This window comes from Acartia tonsa, chromosome 14 (assembly GCF_053477335.1).
Source record: "Acartia tonsa isolate MP-2025a chromosome 14, ASM5347733v1, whole genome shotgun sequence".
NCBI lineage: Eukaryota > Metazoa > Arthropoda > Copepoda > Calanoida > Acartiidae > Acartia > Acartia tonsa.
The window spans coordinates 40,115,318-40,139,377 of NC_137273.1; the positions used below are offsets into that span (position 1 = coordinate 40,115,318).

Sequence of the window (24,060 nt, forward strand, 5' to 3'; positions counted from 1 at the left end):
TATATCCGCGGAAAACTGTTTATAATACGATGCGATAAACAACTTTTCTTAGATGATATATTTTTTAAGGTGGAGGGTAGGAATGGAGGAATAGACTTGGAGCATATTGGCAGACAAGCTGAGGGAATTTTTGGAGGTCAGTTTTTGCAGGGGCTGCTATTCAGCCAATTAATTCCAATTGAAAATCCACAAATTTTTGTTGGAGTAAAGTTGGAGCAAAACATGTTTTACGTAACTGAAGGGGAGTGGGCAAGAAATTTTCCATTAGAATTGTTTGTCAAAATCACATTTCCTTTTCCCTGAGTTTTTGTTTCTCTAACAGATTCTTGGAGTTGTAGGGAAGTTGATAGGTTCGAATCTCTGCCTAACATCGCCCAAAAAATAGCTTAACTCATTACCATTCACAGTTAGGAATTCCTGATAAAGGTCAGAGTTGATTGCCTGAAGGAAGTTTGTTATGAAAATTAAGCTCTTGTGGTGTATCCAGTCATATATAGGGTACACAAACAAGAAAGAAGAAATTGACATTCAAGGACATCCAATGGGGGGGGGGGGGTAATGGTGTGATTACATCCCTAAATGAATTTTGGGGCACTCCCAAAATTTTGAAGTTTGAATTTTACCACCAAAAAAAAACTTGGACGTCCTTGCCTATATGATATTAAAGATTATCCCCTCCCCTAAATGAATATTAATTTTAAATTTTTACCCTCTCCCCCCCCCCTCCAAATGAAAAAGGGGGGGGGAAGTGGGGATTAACCCCCTCACCCAAACGAATTTACTCCTGCCAACAGATTTCAGGAGGGGTAATTACCCCCCCCCCCCCCCAATCAAAATATTGGGGGGGACGACCTTGTTGACATAGTCTTTTTTTTTATTTTAAATATTTTTTTTAAGTTGATATTATTTAGGTGAACATCATGAGGCTGAATCTTTGGATCTGGATGGTACGGGTGGAAAAATATTCCTAAGGAAATTTTCATTTTTTTATTATTTTTATTAACTTAACCATAGTTTGTAAATTATACTGATACCAAATGTTATATAAGACACATTCTTTTATTTGTTGACTTAAAAACTTAGTGTACTCTTACAAAACTAGCAGTGTGTGATTTTCAATCCATAATTAAAAAAACCAAAGGGGTTAATCGTTATTGAAAATGTATATCAATATTTCGTCCATTGTCTTATCCCTAAATATATCTGGTTTCTACCCTAAATTATGAGGTTTGAATTTGTATTAGTCTATTGATTGATGAAAAACAATATTTAATAATGAAAATAAAAAATTAGAGTTCTATTACACCTTGTGATGCATGACTACGCGCCTCTGGTTTCTGGAGCTTTGAAGTAAGTTTTGATATTATAAAGAGGGTCATTTTTTCTCGTATTTTCTGTTAAGTTTGGTGTAATTAAATGCTCTTATTAAGACAAACTGTTCTTAATAAGAAAATTACCCCCTTATTGTATATTTTTGTAGAAGCTACTTAATGACCAAATATCGTCTGCTTGAATTAAAATTAAAATTATTCCTTACGATTGTTTTTATGTGTTTTTTATGCAATCTAAAGGATTTTTCAGGAAAGGTTGCATGATCAAATTGCGATAGGATTTGTCAACCAAGTGCAAAGTCTCTAGGGGGGGAATTGAACTCAGTTTTTTAATCAAAATGTTTTTATTTGTTTCTTGTTGCTTTGCCTTTATTACTTAAGTGAACAAGTATAATTTTTTATGAAATGTTTTAATCTTATATGCATTACAATTGATTTATAATGAGGATTTAACAGTTTGTAATTGTTGTGTTTCTTAAAGAGATTATTGGCCCTATTTTGTGTGAAATTTTTTTTTGTATTAATCTTATTTAAAGCTAATTCTGTGTTATGATATTTCAGTTTATTGTTCCATCATTTCTCACAACGACAAGAGGTGCTTCGCTCTTTCAGACAGGTATAGTCATAAAAATGTTTTGTTTTTTTCCAGTAACGCTTCGAACCGATTATTATCCGGTGGACTAGAACCTGTTCTCAGCCATACTAAAAAAATTATGCATAGCATCGTATTATATTCAGTTTTTTACGAATTATAAAAATGTAAAATTATAAGATTAAAAACAGTTTTTAAGCCCGTGCCTCTTGTATCTCGGGGCTAAAAAAATGGTTTTAATCTTATAATTATACATTTTTATATCCGCGGAAAGCTATTCATATTTATATTGTTCCTATACTGTGTTGCCATTGGTCCAAATAAGTGATTGATCATCCAGACTTTATATATTTATTTTAATAATATCTACCAAACTGACAAGAATAGGCGACATTGGACTGCAAATTATATTGGTACCCCAGGTTTTATAACCATACTATTTTGTTTAATTGCTCAAAAAATGTTGGTACTTAGATAGAAACCCTGTTGGTTAATTCAAATTAGAAATGTAATAACTGTTTAATCGTTAATTATAATTTACAAAAAAGGCAACTTTTTTGGATTCATACCAATTTATTGTCCATTGTCTTATCCCTTAAGATCCCTACCAATATTCAATATCAGACAATATTTTTGAATGTAAATTAGACGGTTACTTTAAAAATATCCCAACTTTTTAACCAATAATATTGTAGGTGCAGCCACTTGTATCAGACAATGATGTAGAGCATTACAAACAAATTAAAGGAGATTTAGGTAACTTTTTCCACCCATAAAAGTTTCAATAACATTAAACTGTCAAGTTTATAACCACATTATCTCATTATTTGGCTCAACAATTTTGGGTACTTTCAATTTATATTGAAAGTTTGTTTTAAAACTTTAATTTTTTTAACAGAAGGGGTAATATTGTCTATCATCATTGGGGATGTATACAGAAATCTTAGGTATGTCTGTTTTAAATGAAATTAATGTGTTATTTTTCTAGATGATCTTCGCATATTGGTTGAAAAGTCAGAACTCTGGGTCTACAAAGCTGTCAAAGTTGATGATAAAAAGGTAAACATACATTATACCTATTTATTCATATAATAAAGAATGTAAGTTTCCTGGCCTTTTGGCCGATTTTTATCAATTTTACTTTAAATCACAATTCCCATCTGACTGTGAAATCCTAAAAAGCAACTCTGAAAGTTTTTCAATGAATAGTACAAATAATATCCGCTATGTTTACTAAAGACTGGGGAAGGTGGCGCTAGTAGGGCAAATTATCCAGTACAATCCCGCCAACTTTTAAGAAAGTAGTACAAAAAAAAATCCGCTACGTTTACTAAAGACAGGGGAAGGTGGCGCTAGTGAGGCAAGCTATCCAGTGCAACCCCGCCAACGGATGAAGTTTAAAATGATGAAGAAAACGCCCAAACTGGCATTTATGTCAAGGAATCATAAGCTTTAGTAATTATAATATTATGGTTTCAATAAGGTTGTGCTTTGAAACTAGTTCTTCAATAATGATTCTTGATTTTTTTGTATTATTTCAAATTAATTTTAAGACACCTTTATTTTATTGTACCAATAAAATGTTTTTTAAGATATCTGTATTGCAATTATGGAATCATTGGGTTAAAATTAAATAAATAGTGAAATTTTTTTTAAAAAATTGCATATTAAGTTTTAGCTAAAGCCAACAAACTCAATAATGTGGGTCATTTTTTGGGTATTTTCTATTAAGTTGGGTGTTAAGGTTTAGCCAAATGCTCTTATCAAGTCAAACTGTTCTTATTTGTGACCATTTTTATAAAACTTTATGGAAAATATGCACAACAAATGCTCTCTTTATGACAATAATATTTTGTAACTTTATAGCTATTTTTTGGGGGGTTGGGGTTATGACGACCTTTTCATCAGCTCCCCATTTTTATTTTATAATCCCTGGATAAGTTGTCAAAGTAAAGTATGGCAAAGAAAGAATATGATAAAATTGTTCAGTACTATGAGTATTGATGATAGTAGCATGGAATTGGTACGTAATAAGTACAGTATACATGTACATAAATGTACAGTACATGTACTAAAATGTACAGTACACACATACTAAAATGTACATAGGTTATTCTTCAATAATGCACATAGTTGGATTGCTAGTTTACACAAATTTGGGGATTGAAATTTGAATTTTCTCATTAGTATTGAAGCTACTCTATAATTTACTTTGTCTATCAGTCCGTAAAGCTATGTGGGAAATGTGATTTCCTTGACTTGTATGTTTCATGTTTTGCTGGGAGTTTTAGCAAATTTTGTCTATCTTTATTTTCTTGTTATGACATCTGAACACCTGCTCTAAAACTCACACAATTTTTCCAGTATTTTTGTGCTTTGCTACTTATGGATGATGTCATCCTTGTTTTATTAGATCTTTTTACATACTTAGAAACACATGTACATAAATACAATAATTTGAAAATATTAATAAGTATATTAATCATCAACTATTATATTAGACATCACATACTTTATTTTTAATCCTGTTATTTAAATTAGATCTTTTTTCTGAACTGAAAAGCTTTATAATTCAATAATTCTCCATTTTATGGAAGCTCAATATGGGCCCTGGGATGGTTTTTTTTAATAATGAGCCACTGGAGTCTATGGGTGCTGTCACTAGTTTTTTTTTAAAAAAAGGAGATTTTAAAATATAGATTGTATATTTGAACATAGAAATTATTTTATGTTTACATAATTTAATAATTTTCCTTTTATCAAATTCAAAGGAAGTCTGAATTTCCTCGCAAGTGATATCGCGAAAAAATGGCCTCTCCCCAAAACAAGATTTTTTTTACCAGTTTTTTAAAACTAAAATCGAAATTGCCTTTCCCTCCACTACACTCCTTCCATCAAGTGCCCCTTGAGGCGTCTAAGGTCTTAGTCGCTTGTATTATAATATTAGAGAAGCATATTTTAATACTATGTTATTTGCTTACACATATAATACCTAACCCTCACCTCCATGTTTTTTAGATTATTTTTAAATTTGTTTTCAGTGATCCACTTTGAAAATATGGATTCATTGCACATTTAATTTGAAACGTTTGTTACTTTAAATCCCTGAAACGGCTGACTATTTATTGTTTAGGGCGAGGAAGAGGAGGAGAGTGGGAGCAAGGAGAGAATTCTGTTGAAGGAATGGATACATAAAATACGTGGATATTCCTGCATACCCTCATAAATTATTTGGGTCTTTTCCCTTTCGTAGCAATTCCTATTAAGGGCGTTTCGTCGTATTTTCACAGTAGCATTTGATGGGTCATTTTTGGTTAGGTTAGGTGATTGCCCCGCAGGGGCTAGAAATAGGGGTAAAGCTACTGTAAAAATACGATGAAAAGCCCCTTAAGAAGCGTTGTCACGAAATGGACTAAGTATACCCAAATGTTTTTTACAGCTGGCTAATATAATGATGCCCCACATACCCTCCTTATTTCATCATTCTACAAAGATGATTTATATTGGCCAATAATTAGCGGTCCTAGGACAAACGCAGGAGTCCCAAACGTCGGAGTGAACACTTAACCTAACCTATTTTAGACCATATTATAGGTTTTTAAAATGCCTACCTCCTGCGGGAAGCTTATTTGTACATTTATATCTTAACCCAACCTAATCTGGATAGAAATCTGAAATACTTAATTAAATTAATATTTTTACACTCCTGCGTTTGTCCACTCCAACGTTTGTCCACTCCAACGTTTGGGACATCTGCGTTTGTCCTAGGACCCTATAAGCAACCTAAATTGACTTTCCCTGTCACAATATCCACATATTTTATATATGCATTGTTGTGTCAGGAGGAGACACGGCCGTATAACAAACGGCTGCCAGAGAAGCAGGGCAGCGCTATAGACCTGGACGTCGGCCCACCGCTAGATGCTAAACAGGTCGGTTGCATGATAGGGATCTTAAGGGATAAGACAATGGATGGTGACTATATGTATCCCTATGATGAAAATCAAAATTGCTTTGTAGATTAAGAATCAAAGTTCGATAAAAGTTATCCACAGTTTTTTTAGCCAACCAATAAGATAACCAAGGAGGGAGGGAACATTAGACTGTAAATTAAACTGGTGCCAAAAGTTTTATAATCACGTTATCTTATTCGTTGGCTCAAATACTTTGTGTAAAACATAATAATTTTTATCTACATATTATCATGTGTCTTGAGGGATAAGACAATGGATGGTGAATTTATATGTTTTCCTATTTATGATGAACTAAATTATTGGGTAAGTTTGGACACTAGAAGCTTGGAACCAACCAATCAAAGTTCATTAAGAGTATCCACAGTTTTTTTTAGCCAACCAAAGATATAAGCAGGGAGGGAGGGATATTGATTAGTAAATTACACTGATATAAAGAAATAAAACTAATTTATGCTTGATAGGCACTATGAGGAAAGCACCGATGCTTTTTAATGATTAATAAATTTCAATTAATGATAGTTTGACTCTACAATCTCATTTAATACAAAAATTGGGGTATAGTCCCTTTTGTGACAACGCCAATTAAGGGACATTTCGTCGTATTTTTACAGTAGCTTTTGATAGGTTAGGTTAGATTAAGTTGGGTTAGGTGATTGTCCAACAGGGTTAGGCAATTTGCCCCGCAGGGTGTAGAAATAGGGGTAAAGCTACTGTACAAATACGACGAAATGCCCCTTAAGAGGCGTTACTACGAAAGAGACTATAACCGAAAAATGTATTACTTAAAGAGAAGCAGCTATGGGATTATTGGAATAGAAATCTCTTATGTCTATTGTCTATATGTGAAAAATATCTCTAAAAGTTTAAAAATTCTTGGATTTTTAACTCTTTATAAATGTACTTTTTTCGTTCACATATTAATTTTTAGATCAAAAGAAAAATTAAGTAATGTTATAAATTCATGTTATTTAATTTTAGGCAAGAAATTACAAGACAATCCAGCAGATTTTGTTCAGAATGAACAGACTTTGTATGAGTCAGGTAATTAGTAATTCTAAAGTAACAGGATGTCTATCTGTCCAAAAATGTTACAAAAATCTCGCTAATTGCTAAACCGATATGGTTCTCCTTTGGAAGGGTTGTAACTACTTTGTGGTAGGGAAAAATTATCCTCCCAAAAATAGGTTGTCTGTCCGAGGCTACTTAATCTAATAACTTGTGTTCGAATGTTGCATTCAATTATAAGCGAATCATACCCTATGGTTCTCTATATGATCCCTTAAAATCGAAGGAGAACCATGCGCTTATTAAGTCAAACTGTTCTTAAGTATGACATATGAAATGGCCATAATAAAGAACTGAGGTGGGTTCTTAAAAAAATTTTACCCCACTAAAATCAGTTTGGAACATTATAACCAGTGGGGAAAATACAAAATTTGGTAATATTGATTCTTAAAAAACTTTTACCCCACTTATTATAATGTTCCAAAATGATTTTTTGAGTGGGGATAAAATAACCTCATTGGAACATTATTTTGAAATTTGGAAGATTTTTTAGGTTTGACGTTTGTTTGAAATTGAGCGCGGCATTTGCTCTTATCAATTAAATAATTAAATTATTGCATTATATGAAATTACACATTAAATTTCGGGATTCACATTTTATGTGGAAATGAAAAAAAAACGCACGGTTTTTTTTGTACGCGTCAAATGAATTATGTGTACATATTAACAATCTATCTATATTGTCTTAATAGTTCCGCAACGAATAACAACTTTTATCCCCTCCCCAAAAGAGAAAGGAACGGCAGGGCGCGATTACTATCTATCTATTACGTGTCAAAAGTACCATGCTATCTATCTATCGCTAATTTAGTTTCTCTCTCTCTCTACCGGCCAGTAGTTTGTTGTTACCATTCCCATATATTCTACACCTAATGAGGCCTACGTACAGGGTCAATTGAATTGTATAAGTCATTTATACTTCCATTCCTCTCCCCTACCCCCTCCACTGCTCTGTGGTTCTTAGCGCGCTGCATGTGTGTGTGTAATAATTGATAGGGGAGGGAGAGAGAGTGTATTAAAGGGGGAGGAGTATGGGTCAAAAAGAAGTAGTAAAATAATATAGAATGTATAAAGAGGAAAGGAAGTTATGGGGAGAAAGTGGTTTAATTAACCCATTAGTGCCGAGCGCCACTTTTATGGGCCGATCGAGCTGTAAGTTTCAGGGAAGCTTTATAATGGTTTAAACGGAATTCGTATTTTTTTGTTTTGCTCTAGTGGCGTGCACAGGAAAGTTGCAAAAAAACCCGGTTCGGCTTGGCCATAAATACCAACCAGGCATTAACACCCGTTTTTTGGTGCTTTCCCTCAGTTTTAAAACCCGGTTGACCTGTATAAACCCGGTTATTTTGACCAAAAATCGAAAAATGTAATTTTTGAACGCCAAAAGTGAGATGAACACTTTTTAGAACTTTGATACGATCCGTAATTGAAAACTACACAACCTCATGTAATCTAAAGAGCTACAAGTATAATACGAAGCGATTTATTTCAAATTTCGTGTTTAGCCGGCGATTTCGGGTAAAAAAACCCTGTTTTGTTGTTGTTGTCAAAAAAGATCTATTAGTGAAACCGGGTAATAAAAATTTCAGACTCAAAATGGAAATGCCGAACCGGGCCTATATAGGGCGTAAAAAAACGATAAAAAAATCATATAAAAAATAATAATTTAAATAAAACGAATTCACAAATAGATGTACTTGTCAATAAACTTTAGATTTAACGAAAAAAATCAGCGACTTTACTATAAAAACAAAAAAGTTAGATGGGGTATTTTGAATTTTCATGATTTTCAAACTTTGTTGATCTATACCGGCAAACGGAAGTAAGCAAAACTACCTGCTCCAGGGGGAAATGAAAGCCAGGGTAGTAGAGGGGGGATTCATACTGAGAATGATGCAATTATGAAGCCGAAAACCGGTTTTTTTACATTTTCTGGCACCGGGTTTTAAAACCCGGTTTGGCACTAATGGGTTAAAGTACATTAATCACAATTTTGAATGCATTCACATACAGTACATTTTTTAGGGTTACAACAAGAATTATAAAGTGGGGAGAAAGATTCTAATAGACAATAGAATAAGGATACAGTAGATAAGATTGTAATGATAAAAAAGATTAATTAGTCTTTATACGTTTCTGATACGCGTAGAATAATATGATAATTTCTCGGTAAAAATAGTAACAGGGGTGCAAATTTTATTTGAATTTTAATGCTTTTTTGTTTTTGTTGGTTATTTATTTAAATAATCAAATTCATTTTAATAAATTAATTTAAATATTTGAAAATTTGAAAAATCTCTGAATTAAAAAACAAAAATATTCTAAATTTAATTGTGACTACCCCACTCGGTCTTTTGGAACATTATTTTGGTACACTATTTTTTTCAATTAAATTTTTTTTTAAGAATGACACTTGCATTTCCCCCATTTGATGTTCCAAAAAAATGGGAAAACAAGGGAGAAATTGAGTGTTCCAAACGAGTGTTCCAAAGTTCAGTGGGGTAAGGTTTTTTAAGAACCCACCTCAGTTTGACTTAATAAGCGCATTTTACTAAACGCTGACACACAACTTTACGAAAAAATTACTCTCTTAATTTATATATTTTTGCTAGGATGGTTCTGGCGTAAGAAAGCCTAGGAGACATGAACAACGTTTACTAAGAAATATGGGCGTTCATAAGGTTAGTAATATTTTTAAGGATAAGACAATGGACGATATATTGATGTTAGATTCCAATCACGATTAATAAAAGTACTTTTTCTGTAGATTCATTCATCCATCCATTTACCTATCTAATTATCCAGCTTACCGTTCTATCTATCTATCCATCCATCTATCTATTTATCTATCTATCCATTCATCCATACATACATCCATTACTTTATCAATCCATCCATCCATCCATCTTTTCATTAATCCTTTTAATTATCCATCTATTCATTTAACCATTACTTCATCCATTTACCTATCATTTGTCCAGCTTACAATTCTTCTTATCTATCTATCCAATCCATCCATCCATCCATCTACCCATCTATCCATTTTAGGTTGTGTTAGACTTGCTCCAAATACCGTATGACAAGGGAGAGGATCCATCGATTTATCTATTTATCTATCTATCTTGTCTTTTTGTCTGTCTATTACTCTTTAAATCTATCTATTATTCTATCTATCTATCCATTATATATCTTTAGGTTGTGTTAGACCTGCTCCAAATACCGTATGACAAGAAAGAGGATGTGCGAATGAATGAGCTGATGCGGCTAGCCCACGAGTTCCTACAGAATTTCTGTCTTGGAAACAAATCTAATCAGGTTAAAATTTTGATTGTCAAATACTATATAATGAAAGTCAAGCTAACTTAGATTTATAAATTGAAAGAATCTTTCATGAGTAGTAGTAGTTTAGCTACTCTATAATTAGTGAATTTATGTAGGTCTTCTCAAATTGAAAATGTTATGTTATGCTTGTTCATACATATTTTGCATAATCTTGAATACACTCCTTATCCAATTATATAAAGTAGTAAGGTTATTTTTGTACGTTTAGATCATTTTAGGAAATCTTTATTTAGGTCATGGGATGGTTTTAGGATATGTTATTTTCAAATTTGATCTTTGAATGGTTCTTTGGATCTTCGAATACATGACCGTTAGCAATTTAATTTATAACTTACTGAGTAATAATATAATTCATAGAAGATATATTGTTTTTAGTTTGAGATTATTTATTCTTTGTTTTTAATAACCTTTAATGTATAATTATTGATATAATATTTTCATTTCAGAGCCTTCTTCACAAGCACTGTGACTTGTTTCTGAATCCAGACTGTCTAGATGCCAAGACTATGTGTTCCATATTTCAGGTTATTTATTAACTAATACCTAATAGTCTCATGAATCTTCACATAAATTTAGCTACAAATATTAAAAGTTCCTACAGACAGACTGACGATTACAGTTAGTTATTGTAGGCTCATGTAAGGAAAATTTTTGTAAAAAAAGTTTGTAAGTTGAAAAGTTTGGAAACTTCTAGTGCAGAATCAACCAATCAAATTTCATTTAAAGGACCTGAAGTTTTTGAGCCAATGGATAAGATAATGTGGTTTTAAAACTTTGGGTACTAGAAATAAGAAAATATGAAAATTATATTTATAGGAAAACGCATCTCTGTGCAACGAAGTGAACGAGAAAATTGTACAGCACTTTGTCCATTGTATCAGCTCATTTGGGAAACATGTGCAGTACATAAGGTACGCAAATATATAGAGATATTAGATATAGATGTTCAAAATGGCCCAATTATCTGAAAAAGGGGGAGGTAGATTTTGCAGAATTCCGTAAAGGTGTAAGTTTTAAGAGATTACCAACTCGACTTTACCAAAAAATAAGTGTCAAGAGAAAATATAGAGGATTTTTTTTAGAAAAAAGTGTTTCAAATGATTCAAAATTGTCTAATTTGGCGGGAAAAAAAATTGGCGGTTCGGCCGCCATTTTTATACATATCCACGTTATACTCCATTTAAGCAACTACTATGCCAAGTTTTAGAGTTCTACTCCTATTTCAAAGTCTTAAATCTCACACCTTTACGGAATAAAAAAATCTAGCAGACAAACAACTTTGTTTATATGTGGCTGTATACGATCCATTTAAGTAACAAGAGCGACAAAAATTTTCGACGTTATAATTTCTGGAATGCTTTTTATACTATTCTTAGCTAACTCATTATACATATTTATTGATATGCTTCACATTAAACGACATTATAATTTTTTTACGATGTGATTTAACCAAGCAATGATACTAATTTTAGCTGACTCAAAATGCGAATAAGTTCTCATTATTTCTGACCAATAACATGACCGGGTTGTTCCTCAACTGTTATACTGTTGGCGGATTCAGAGAGGGTATCTCTAGATTATCTCTACAGCGAACTAATATACATATGTATGATTTCAGGTTCCTGCAGACCATTGTCTACACAGAGAATCAATTCATCAGAAGGTGTCAGGATCTAGTCATTCAGGTGCGTTAATATTTTTTTTTATAAAACTTTAAATCCAACATATTGGTTGATTTTTTGACAATTTTATGTATATGATTTTTTGCAAAAGCAATAGGTATTTTTGGAGAAGATAAATTAATGGTTACTTAGAAATTTTAGTTTTATTTTTAAATGTAAAGTCTATTCGATGAAAAATATAATATCTTTCCCAACCCTTTCTTCTCTTAAGAATATGGCCTTTTGAATCAATATAAATTATTAGCAGCTGTGCCCCTAAGGGCCTCTTGAAGAAAGGAGGTGGATGGGGAATTGGAATATCCAATTTTAATTTAGATTTTTTTTTAATTAGGTTTTTTTTTTTAAGGAGGTGATTTCTCTTGAACCATTTCACCATAACCTAACATTACATGGAACTATGGAAAGCTTCATGGAGATCCATAGCTACACAGACATACAAACAGACATAGATATAAACAATATCTAAATTATTCCTTATTTTCTCAGGAATTGCTGCAGAACCAGGAGGACGTGTTGATCTTCTACAACGACAAGGCCAGCTTCAACCATTTCCTGGACCTCATGCGCAGTGAGAGAAATAGGATGGATGAAACCAGCGCCCTCAGATATCATATTGAACTGGTAAGTTATGCCCATAGAGTCTTTAGGGGCACTTGATAGGTGGGGGGGGGGGGAGTCGACCCAAGCCCATAGAAATAGGATGGATGAAACAAGTGCCCTCAGATATCATATTGAACTGGTAAAAATTATTGGTTTAAACGTTTGGACACTCAACTTAATGAATCAACCATTTATGAAATTTATTAAAAGTCCCCAAAGTTGTTAAGCCATTGAATAAGAAAACGTTATCAAAAACTTTGTGGACTAGTTTAATAAACATCCCATTGTCCCCTTGGGGCACTTGAGGGGGGGCTGGGAGTCGATCCGACCCCCTAGAAATAGGATGGATGAAACCAGCGCGGTAAGAAATCATATTGAATTAGTGAGTACTTAAAATACTGGTCTCCAAAGTTTTATAATAACGTTTTCTTATTTGTTGGCCTAATAACTTTGGGTACTTTCATTGTGTTTTGATTGGTTGGTTATTTAGGATAAGTGTCTTAACGTTTAACCACTAATTATAATCTACAGGTGTAATTTTTTTTATCATCATTGGGGATGTACATCAATTTATCGGCGATAGTCTTTCATTACGTTCAGTGTTTCAACCACTGATTGTAATCTATAGGAGGGGTTATTTTGTGTATCATTATAGGGGATGTACATCAATTTATCAGCCATTGTCTTATCCCTTTAGATCCCTGATTTATTGAATATGTCTAGGTAAAGTTGCTGGCCTTCTGTACGATGGGTAAGAATGTGCATACCGAGATCAAGTGTCACAGCCTCCTTCCATTGGATGATATTGTCAATATGGTCTGTCAGAAGGATACCATTCCAGAGGTATGTTTTGTTCCTAATCACCTAAAGAATCAATTTTCATATCTTAGTGTATAGTATTATGTTCTCATAAATGATGTCAGAACAAGGATGACAACATCCATAAAAGCGAAGCTCTAAAATCAGAAGGAAGGACAAACGAACAATAAAAACTATTTCAGAGGTCAGCTTTAGTATTGTACTTTATCGAGCTAGGAATATTTAGTGTGTAGCATCTCATAAATGATGTCAGAACAAGGAGGATAACATCCATAAAAGTGAAGCTCTAAACTTAGAAGGAAGGACAAACGAACAATAAATACTATTTTAGAGGTATATTTTTGTGCCTAATCACGTTAGGGATCAATTTCGCTTCGAAACTGATCAATATCCGCTGAATTAGAACCGGTTCTTAGCCATACTAAAAATTTACATATAGCAATTCATTATATTCAGTTTTCTTCGAAGATAAAAATTTACAATCATAGGATAAAAAAAACAGTTTTTTTAACCCTGTGCCTTCGGCATCTCAGGGCAAAAAAACTGGTTTATACCTTAAAATTATACATTTTTATATCCACGGAAAGCTGTTTTTAATACGATGTAATAAATAACTCTTACAAAATTAGGTTTATAGTATTATGTTATTTTAAATGTTGTAAAAAAAAATAATTAAAATTGCCATTTGTTAATAGATTTCTTATTTTTCTAAATTGTACTTAATGATTACAGGAATTATTATAGAATGTTTAAAATCGATAAGACAATTCTAACATGCTTAACAGACTGCCTATTGCACTACAAGGCTACACTACTACCTGTGGACCTAATCATACTTGTAATCTTAATTCTAGGTGAAAGATGCTTATGTAAACTTTGTTACCCACTGTATTATTGATACCAACACTAGTGTATACCTAATCATCATAGTAATCTTAATTCTAGAAAGATGCTTATGTGAACTTTGTTACCCACTGTTTTATTGATACCTATACTAGTGTATACCTAATCATCATTGTAATCTTAATTCTAGGTGAAAGATGCTTATGTAAACTTTGTTACCCACTGTTTTATTGATACCAATACTAGTGTATACCTAATCATCATTGTAATCTTAATTCTAGGTGAAATATGCTTATGTAAACTTTGTTACCCACTGTAATATTGATACCTATACTAGTGTATACCTAATCATCATTGTAATCTTAATTCTAGGTGAAATATGCTTATGTAAACTTTGTTACCCACTGTAATATTGATACAGATACTAGTGTATACCTAATCATCATTGTAATCTTAATTCTAGATGAAAGATGCTTATGTGAACTTTGTTACCCACTGTATTATTGATACAGATACTAGTGTATAACTAATCAACATTGTAATCTTAATTCTAGGTAAAAGATGCTTATGTGAACTTTGTTACCCACTGTTTTATTGACACCGAGGTTGAGAAGAAAGAAATCTACACCTCCAACCATATGTGGGATCTATTTGAAAAGTAAGTTATTGTTTGTTGTTTAGTTTTAACTGCCAGGGTGGATGCGCCCTGATACCCCCCCCCCCCCCGTAACTTATTTAAATATGGTTAAAATAAAGGGGTAGTTTTTTTCCTGTGGTGATGACCTACCCATTTGGGGCTACCAAGGACCCAATATAACCTTACCTAACCTGGCCTAAAGTGGTAATCAAACAAATAAAAAAATACCCCACTGTTCTGTTTTTTACAAGGCAATCTGAAGTCGTTCTGAATATATAAAGTAGTATGATGGCTCTGTGTCTTTTTCTTATGCTTTTTAGTTATTTTGGAAAGTATGTTATTGCCATTTTTCATCTGACTTTTTTATTATTTATTTAGGTCTTTTCTGCTTGATATGGGGATAGTAGCCAGCTCTACACATGATAGTAAACATGCAGATACTGTTCTACAGAATTATGTTACTATAACTCTAACAGGTATATATATATATCTATATATATCTATATATAGCTCCACACATGATAGTAAACATGCAGATACTGTTCTACAGAACTATGTTACTATAACTCTAACAGGTATTATATATATATATAGCTCCACACATGATAGTAAACATGCAGATACTGTTCTACAGAACTATGTTACTATAACTCTAACAGGTATATATATATATCTATATATATAGCTCCACACATGATAGTAAACATGCAGATACTGTTCTACAGAACTATGTTACTATAACTCTAACAGGTATATGTATATATATATATAGCTCCACACATGATAGTAAACATGCAGATACTGTTCTACAGAACTATGTTACTATAACTCTAACAGGTATATATATATATCTAATAATCTATATAGCTCCACCCATGATAGTAAACATGCAGATACTGTTCTACAGAACTATGTTACTATAACTCTAACAGGTATATATATATATCTATATATATCTATATATAGCTCCACACATGATAGTAAACATGCAGATACTGTTCTACAGAACTATGTTACTATAACTCTAACAGGTATATATATATATATTTATAGCTCTACACATGATAGTAAACATGCAGATACTGTTCTACAGAACTATGTTACTATAACTCTAACAGGTATATATATATATATCTATATAGCTCCACCCATGATAGTAAACATGCAGATACTGTTCTGCAGAACTATGTTACTATAACTCTAACAGGTATATATCTATATATATCTATATATAGCTCCACACATGATAGTAAACATGCAGATACTGTTCTACAGAACTATGTTACTATAACTCTAACAGGTATTATATCTCTATATAGCTCTACACATGATAGTAAACATGCAGATACTGTTCTACAGAACTATGTTACTATAACTCTAACAGGTATATATATATATATCTATATATAGCTCCACACATGATAGTAAACATGCAGATACTGTTCTACAAAACTATGTTACTATAACTCTAACAGGTATATATATATGTATATATTTATAGCTCTACACATGATAGTAAACATGCAGATACTGTTCTACAGAACTATGTTACTATAACTCTAACAGGTATATATATATATATTTATAGCTCTACACATGATAGTAAACATGCAGATACTGTTCTGCAGAACTATGTTACTATAACTCTAACAGGTATATATATATATATCTATATAGCTCCACACATGATAGTAAACATGCAGATACTGTTCTACAGAACTATGTTACTATAACTCTAACAGGTATATATATATATCTCTATATAGCTCCACACATGATAGTAAACATGCAGATACTGTTCTACAGAACTATGTTACTATAACTCTAACAGGTATATATATATATCTATATATAGCTCCACACATGATAGTAAACATGCAGATACTGTTCTACAGAACTATGTTACTATAACTTTAACAGGTATATATATCTATATATAGCTCCACACATGATAGTAAACATGCAGATACTGTTCTACAGAACTATGTTACTATAACTCTAACAGGTATTATATCTCTATATAGCTCTACACATGATAGTAAACATGCAGATACTGTTCTACAGAACTATGTTACTATAACTCTAACAGGTATATATATATATCTATATATAGCTCCACACATGATAGTAAACATGCAGATACTGTTCTGCAGAACTATGTTACTATAACTCTAACAGGTATGTATATCTATATATAGCTCCACACATGATAGTAAACATGCAGATACTGTTCTACAGAACTATGTTACTATAACTTTAACAGGTATATATATATGTATATATATAGCTCCACACATGATAGTAAACATGCAGATACTGTTCTACAGAACTATGTTACTATAACTCTAACAGGTATATATATATATATATATATAGCTCCACACATGATAGTAAACATGCAGATACTGTTCTACAGAACTATGTTACTATAACTCTAACAGGTATATATATATATATATATATAGCTCCACACATGATAGTAAACATGCAGATACTGTTACTATGTTACTATAACTCTAACAGGTATATATATCTATATATAGCTCCACACATGATAGTAAACATGCAGATACTGTTCTACAGAACTATGTTACTATAACTCTAACAGGTATATATATCTATATATAGCTCCACACATGATAGTAAACATGCAGATACTGTTCTACAGAACTATGTTACTATAACTCTAACAGGTATATATATTGTTTATATCAAACGCCCTTTAAATTTAAGAGTTGATATAACAAAATTGCCTTTATTTATAGAATGTTGTTCTTGAGTATGAATTTTATCCTATTGTATGAAGTTTTAAAGATTTGAATAACATGAACAGCCCCTTTTTAGGATACTTCATATTGGTCCTGAAATGGTTTTAGACTATTTTATTTATAGATTTAGGCATTGGGATAGTTTAAGGCTATTTTTCATACCCATTTCATTATAGAACCCATAGATGCTAGGGGTGCAGCCACTAGTTGACTTTAATAATGATATTCTATTTCAGAAATTATCAAAACTTTCTTCAACTCTCCATATTCTGATCAAATAACTACAGTGCAAACAAGACAGAGTGTTTTTGTTAATCTTCTCATGGCTTCATACAGGTATAGTTATAATTCATGGGGTCCCTCAAGGTTCAGTACTTGGACCTATACAGTTACATATGGGAGGAAGAATAGTACACTAGAACATAAATCTCCATATTGTGATCAAATAACAACAGTTACGACAAGTGTTTTATGTTAATTTTCTTATGGCTTCATACAGGTATAGTTATAATTTATGGGGTTTCTCAAGGTTAACTACTTGGTCCTATTTAGTTACATATGGGAGGGAGGGATAATACACTAGAACATAACTCTGATCAAATAACAACAGTACAGACTAGACAGAGTGTTTTTGTTAATCTTCTCATTGCTTTATACAGGTATAGTTATAATTTATGGGGTCCCTCAAGGTTCATTACTTGTGCATGTTCATATGGTGAGAAGGATAGAACACTAGAACATAACTATCCATATTCTAATCAAATAACAACAGTACAGACAAGTGTTTTTTGTTAATCTTTTCATGGCTTCATACAGGTATAGTTATAATTTATGGGGTCTCGCAAGGTTCATTACTTGGACCGATACAGATATGGGAGGGAGGGATAGTACACTAGAACATAATTCCCCATATTCGTACGAAATAACAACAGTGCAGACAGGACAGAGTGTTTTTGTTAATCTTCTCATGGCTTCATACAGGTATAGTTATAATTCATGGGGTCCCTCAAGGTTAACTACTTGGACCTACACAGTTACATATGGGAGGAAGGATAGTACACTACAACATAAATCTCCATATTGTAATCAAATATCAACAGTTATGACAAGTGTTTTATGTTAATTTTCTTATGGCTTCATACAGGTATAGTTAAAATTCATGGGGTTCCTCAAGGTTCACTACTTGGACCTATACAAATACATATGGGAGGAAGGATAGTACACTAGAACATAACTCTCCATATTCTTACGAAATAACAACAGTGCAGACTAGACAGAGTGTTTTTGTTAATCTTCTCATGGCTTCATACAGGTATAGTTGTAATTCATCGGGTCCCTCAAGGTTCAGTACTTGGACCCATACAGTTACATATGGGAGGGAGGTATAGTACATGTGAACATAACTCTCCATATTCTTATCAAATAACTACAGTACAGACAAGACAGAGTGTTTTTGTTAATCTTCTCATGGCTTCATACAGGTATAGTTATAATTTATGGGGTCCCGCAAGGTTCAGTACTTGTACATGTTCATATGGGAGAGAAGGATAGAACACTAGAACATAACTCTCCATATTCTAATCAAATAACCACAGTACAGACAAGTGTTTTTTGTTAATCTTTTCATGGCTTCATACAGGTATATAGTTATAATTCATGGGGTTCCTCAAGGTTAAAGGTTAATGGTAAATCCCCTATGTTTTGGAGCCAGCGAATAAGATAGGTAACGTTGTTATGAAACTTTGATTACAAGTTTAATTTACATTCCAATGTCATCTCTCTCCCTGGGAGATATAGTGCACTGGTAGATTTTTGTTCATTTGATTAGGAAATAGAGAGTTGGCATTGCATTGGACTGTAAATCTTATTGGTTTTATAATCAATTCTAGGGACATGCTGTATGTTTTGTAACGTTTGTTTTTCCGCTTCTATCGATGGTATCATATAATACTTTAAATTTTACTTTTTAGGGTATCTCAATGTTCGTGGTTGTCAACCGAACAAAAGTTTGCAGTGGAGAGCTGTATTAAAACATTGACTGACGTTGCCAAATCCAGGTAGATTCATTCACTGAAAATAGTTTATATTTACAGCTGCGGGTGTGGTTTTAGGCTATTACTTATGTATTAATTGTTAATTATTAATGAAAAAAAATAATTAGTATATAGTATCTTAAAACCCATACTTTGAGTTGATTGCCCTAAAATTACCAATGAACTTAAATTTGTGAGATATGTTGCTTAAACATTATTCCTAATTTTTTAATTGACCAATGACTACGCCCCTACAGGCCTCTAGGGGCACTTGGGGAGTGGTGGGATTTAAGAAGATTCTTAATTTTCAATTTTAGTAAAACAACTATTTGGGTAAGGGGGCATATAAAGACACACCATTGGACAGACACAATTAGACATCCTGTTACTTTTAAATTATAGGATCTATTAATTTTTCAGGTGTATTGCCATCCCGTCAGACTTAGAGCTGGCGGTGAAAGCAACCTTCAGCAAAGCACAGATCCTGTCAAGACAATCCACATACAAATGGCGGCAGCAGGCGAGGTCACAGAAACGGGACTTGGCCCCGTCGATTTCCAGCCATCCAGGCGGTACCGTCATTGAGGGCCTGCAGGACATTGTTTCGGTCCTGGAGGAACATTTGAAGCCACTAGTTCAGGCAAAGAAGTTTAAGTATATAAGTGAAAACCTCAAATATTTTTTGAAAATGAAGAAAAGTCACGCTTGCGCAATTAAAGACTTATCGCCAACTTGAATTATACAATTGTCCATTGTGAATTGGACAAACTGGTCGAATGCCGGTCCTTCTGGATTTAAGTAAATTAATAAAAAAAGGCATTTATTTTAGTTAAACTAGCGGCTACGCCCCTAGAGGCCTCTAGGGTCACTTGAGGAGGAGAGAGTCGAATTTAATAACCCAATTTCTTATTTTAGATTTTAAAAGAAAAATTAAAAAAAAAAAATTTCGGGGGGGGCGAAATTTTTTATTTTTTTTTTTGGGGGGGGGGGGGGGTTCCCCCCCTCTCATTTTTAACTTTAGTAAAAAATTTTCGGGGGGGGGATTTTTCATTTTTTTGGGGGGGTTGGGGGTGTCCCACCCCCCAAGAAAATAGTTATAAACCTTCACGGGACCTATGAGAAGCTACCCTGTTAAGGAGAACCCGATCGGTTCAGCGGTTAGCGAGATCCTTCGGTACAGACACACAAACACACAGACAAACAGACATCCTGTTACTTTAGTATAAGGATATCTGAATAATTTCGACAGCGGGAATAACTTTCGAGTCTTTCAAAAGTTCCAATTTTTATTTAAGGCTAGCCAGGCAGAAATCTACTACCTGGATATTATTTTTACTTTATCTTCTTTGAATACAGGCGGAGGTGTCAGTTCTGGTGGATGTGCTCTACCGACCAGAGTTACTGTTTCCCGCCGGGCCGGAGGTGAGAAGAAAATGTGAAAATGGAGGATTTATTCGAAGACTGATAACCCATACTGCTGATTTGTTAGGTAAAACATATTGTTTAATCTTTTGATAAATGTAGTTTGGGAGGGGATTTTCGACTGTAAATTATACTAGTACCCAAAGTTTTATAAACAAGTTCTCTCACAGGTTTATTTATGGTCACTCTAATAAGATATCAATTTGTTGGTTCAAAACTAGCAGTGTATAAATATTTCAGCCATTAGTTTTCATATACAGAATGGTTAAATTTGTTTGAAATCATTGGGGATGTGCATCGATATATCGTATTTTGTACTAACCTAAACAGCTGGAAAAAAAAATAAAAATTTTCCTTAAATCTTTATGGACTGACTGACGGACTTACAGACATTCAAAGCGAATTATAGAATAGCTTCGCTACTAAAGAATATTTTTTTAATATCCGGCATCTCGGGGCTAACAAAACTAGTTTTAATCTTATAATTGTACATGTTTTAATCCGCGAAAAGCTGTTTCTAATACTTTTTTGTTTCAGAAAATAAGCAGGACAACCTGTGCGTCCAGATTCTGGAGACTTTGAAGGATATGATGTCATCAGATTCAGAATATGGAGAGAAAGGAGATATACTAAGGTTAGTAGTACCCAAAGTTTTATTTATATTCGTTGGGGACTAATATTGAAGGATATGATGTCCTCTGATTCAGAATATGGAGAGAAAGGAGATATACTAAGGTTAGTAGTACCCAAAGTTTTATGTATATTCGTTGGGGACTAATATTGAAGGATATGATGTCCTCTGATTCAGAATATGGAGAGAAAGGAGATATACTAAGGTTAGTAGTACCCAAAGTTTTATGTATATTCGTTGGGGACTAATATTGAAGCATTTGATGTCATAGGATTCAGAATATGGAGTGAAAGGAGATATACTAAGGTTAGTAGTACCCAAAAATTTATGCATATTCGTTGGGGACTAATATGGAAGGATATGATGTCCTCTGATTCAGAGTATGGGGAGAAAGGAGATATACTAAGGTTAGTAGTACCCAAAGTTTTATTCATATTCGTTGGGGACTAATATGGAAGGATATGATGTCCTCTGATTCAGAATATGAGGAGAAAGGAGATATACTAAGGTTAGTAGTACCCAAAGTTTTATTCATATTCGTTGGGGACTAATATGGAAGGATATGATGTCCTCTGATTCAGAATATGAGGAGAAAGGAGATATACTAAGGTTAGTAGTACCCAAAGTTTTATTCATATTCGTTGGGGACTAATATTGAAGCATATGATGTCATCTGATTCAGAATATGGAGTGAAAGGAGATATACTAAGGTTAGTAGTACCCAAAGTTTTATTCATATTCGTTGGGGACTAATATTGAAGGATATGATGTCTTCTGATTCAGAGTATGGGGAGAAAGGAGATATACTAAGGTTAGTAGTACCCAAAGTTTTATTCATATTCGTTGGGGACTAATATTGAATTTTGATTGGTTGATTCATTTATATAAGTGTCCAAATGTTTCAACCACTAATCTAAATCTACATAAGAGGTAATTTTGTGTATCAGCATTGGGGATGTATATCAAATATTCATTGGCAATTGTCCTATCCCTTTTGATATCTTGATTTCAAATTCAAGACATCATCTAAAGAACGAAGGAGAATCTTCCCTTTGTAATGAGAGGCGATACAGGATACAGGGATAAGACAATGGCCGATAAATTGATGTACATCGCCAATGAATATTAACAAAATCAACCTTTCTGTACATTAAAATTACTAGTTGAAACCTTTGAACGCTCAACTTAATGAGCAAACCAATTAAAATTCACTGACGTCCCCTAAGTTGTTAAGCCAACGAATGAGAAAAGGTTATCAAAAAAAACTTTGGGGACTAGGGTAATAAACAGCCCCTTGTCCCCATTCTCTCTGCCTTTGATTGCTTGACCTTGTCTTGAAGAGTTAACTATATTTCTTGATTTAGGATGTCCCTGTTGAACCTGTATTTTGGAGAAAGCCACCCGGAGCAGGAAACCAAGAGTAGCAAGAGTAAAAGTATAGCAAACGTTCATCTGTCGAGTCATGGGCCAGGTAGCTTTTTTTTTATATATCAAACACGGTTGAAATCAGCCATGAAAGCGAAGCTCAACGATATACAGCTCAATAACACAGTGAGAGAGGGGACATTGAGCTGTTTATTACTGTAGTCCCCAAGGTTGTATAAGAACGTTTTTCCATTCATTATCTGAACAACTTTGGGGACTAATATTAAATTTGATTGGTTAATCGTTAAGTGTCCCAACGTTTCAACCTTGTAATCTACAAAATGAATAATTTTGTGAATTGTCATTGGGGATATACATAAATTTTTCGACTAAGTGTTTTATCCCTGTAGATCCCTGTCAATAATAGCTCTTTTGTTTTAAGAGAATCTGAATATTTTCATGTATTTTGCTTACTTTACCTTTTGTTATAAATACTAAAAATATTTCTTGTCTTAGAAAATGAAATAATATAGTATTTTTGTTTCTTTTTAGGAAGTAAACAGCTGGCAAGAGCTAATATGAAACTTCATGAGGTAATTTTAACTGACCATTATTAAATTCTTTTTGTCTTTATATATAAAAATCTATATTTAAGATAGCTTAAGATCCTTATACATTAAAATATATGGACTAAATATGCTTAGGAAATCTTTATATAATTCATTTAGTGTTAGTTTGACTTACACAAGGCCTTTGATAGTGTATTCTGCTTCTTTGTGATTTCAAACAATAGAATAAACTGTTATCCACGGCCCCATTCCTCCTTTTAATTAAAGATTTTAATAGCTTTTCCATTATTGCTTCTAAACCGATTAAAATCTGGCGGATTAGAATCTGTTCTCTGCCATACTGAAAAATTATGTATAGCATCGTAGTTTATCCAGTTTTTTACAAAT

The 24,060-nt window shown here is 33.0% G+C and overlaps 1 protein-coding gene across 4 annotated transcripts in view; it reads left to right on the top strand.

Moving 5' to 3' along the window:
* The window catches only part of Itpr (Inositol 1,4,5,-trisphosphate receptor), a 149,679-nt gene that overhangs the window by 95,604 nt on the left and 30,015 nt on the right, over positions 1-24,060 (top strand). For all 4 annotated transcript variants that reach the window (XM_080148186.1, XM_080148189.1, XM_080148188.1 and 1 more), the window contains 25 exons: positions 70-136; positions 912-970; positions 1,292-1,350; positions 1,893-1,947; positions 2,619-2,679; positions 2,912-2,982; positions 5,057-5,102; positions 5,764-5,855; positions 6,876-6,938; positions 9,575-9,643; positions 10,158-10,277; positions 10,751-10,828; positions 11,121-11,215; positions 11,923-11,989; positions 12,473-12,607; positions 13,310-13,429; positions 14,803-14,906; positions 15,264-15,361; positions 17,890-17,989; positions 19,624-19,710; positions 20,107-20,326; positions 21,043-21,175; positions 21,646-21,742; positions 23,104-23,210; positions 23,657-23,697. In XM_080148186.1, the coding sequence (XP_080004312.1) occupies positions 70-136; positions 912-970; positions 1,292-1,350; positions 1,893-1,947; positions 2,619-2,679; positions 2,912-2,982; positions 5,057-5,102; positions 5,764-5,855; positions 6,876-6,938; positions 9,575-9,643; positions 10,158-10,277; positions 10,751-10,828; positions 11,121-11,215; positions 11,923-11,989; positions 12,473-12,607; positions 13,310-13,429; positions 14,803-14,906; positions 15,264-15,361; positions 17,890-17,989; positions 19,624-19,710; positions 20,107-20,326; positions 21,043-21,175; positions 21,646-21,742; positions 23,104-23,210; positions 23,657-23,697 (2,244 nt within the window). The remainder of the gene's footprint in view (positions 1-69; positions 137-911; positions 971-1,291; positions 1,351-1,892; positions 1,948-2,618; positions 2,680-2,911; positions 2,983-5,056; positions 5,103-5,763; positions 5,856-6,875; positions 6,939-9,574; positions 9,644-10,157; positions 10,278-10,750; positions 10,829-11,120; positions 11,216-11,922; positions 11,990-12,472; positions 12,608-13,309; positions 13,430-14,802; positions 14,907-15,263; positions 15,362-17,889; positions 17,990-19,623; positions 19,711-20,106; positions 20,327-21,042; positions 21,176-21,645; positions 21,743-23,103; positions 23,211-23,656; positions 23,698-24,060) is intronic.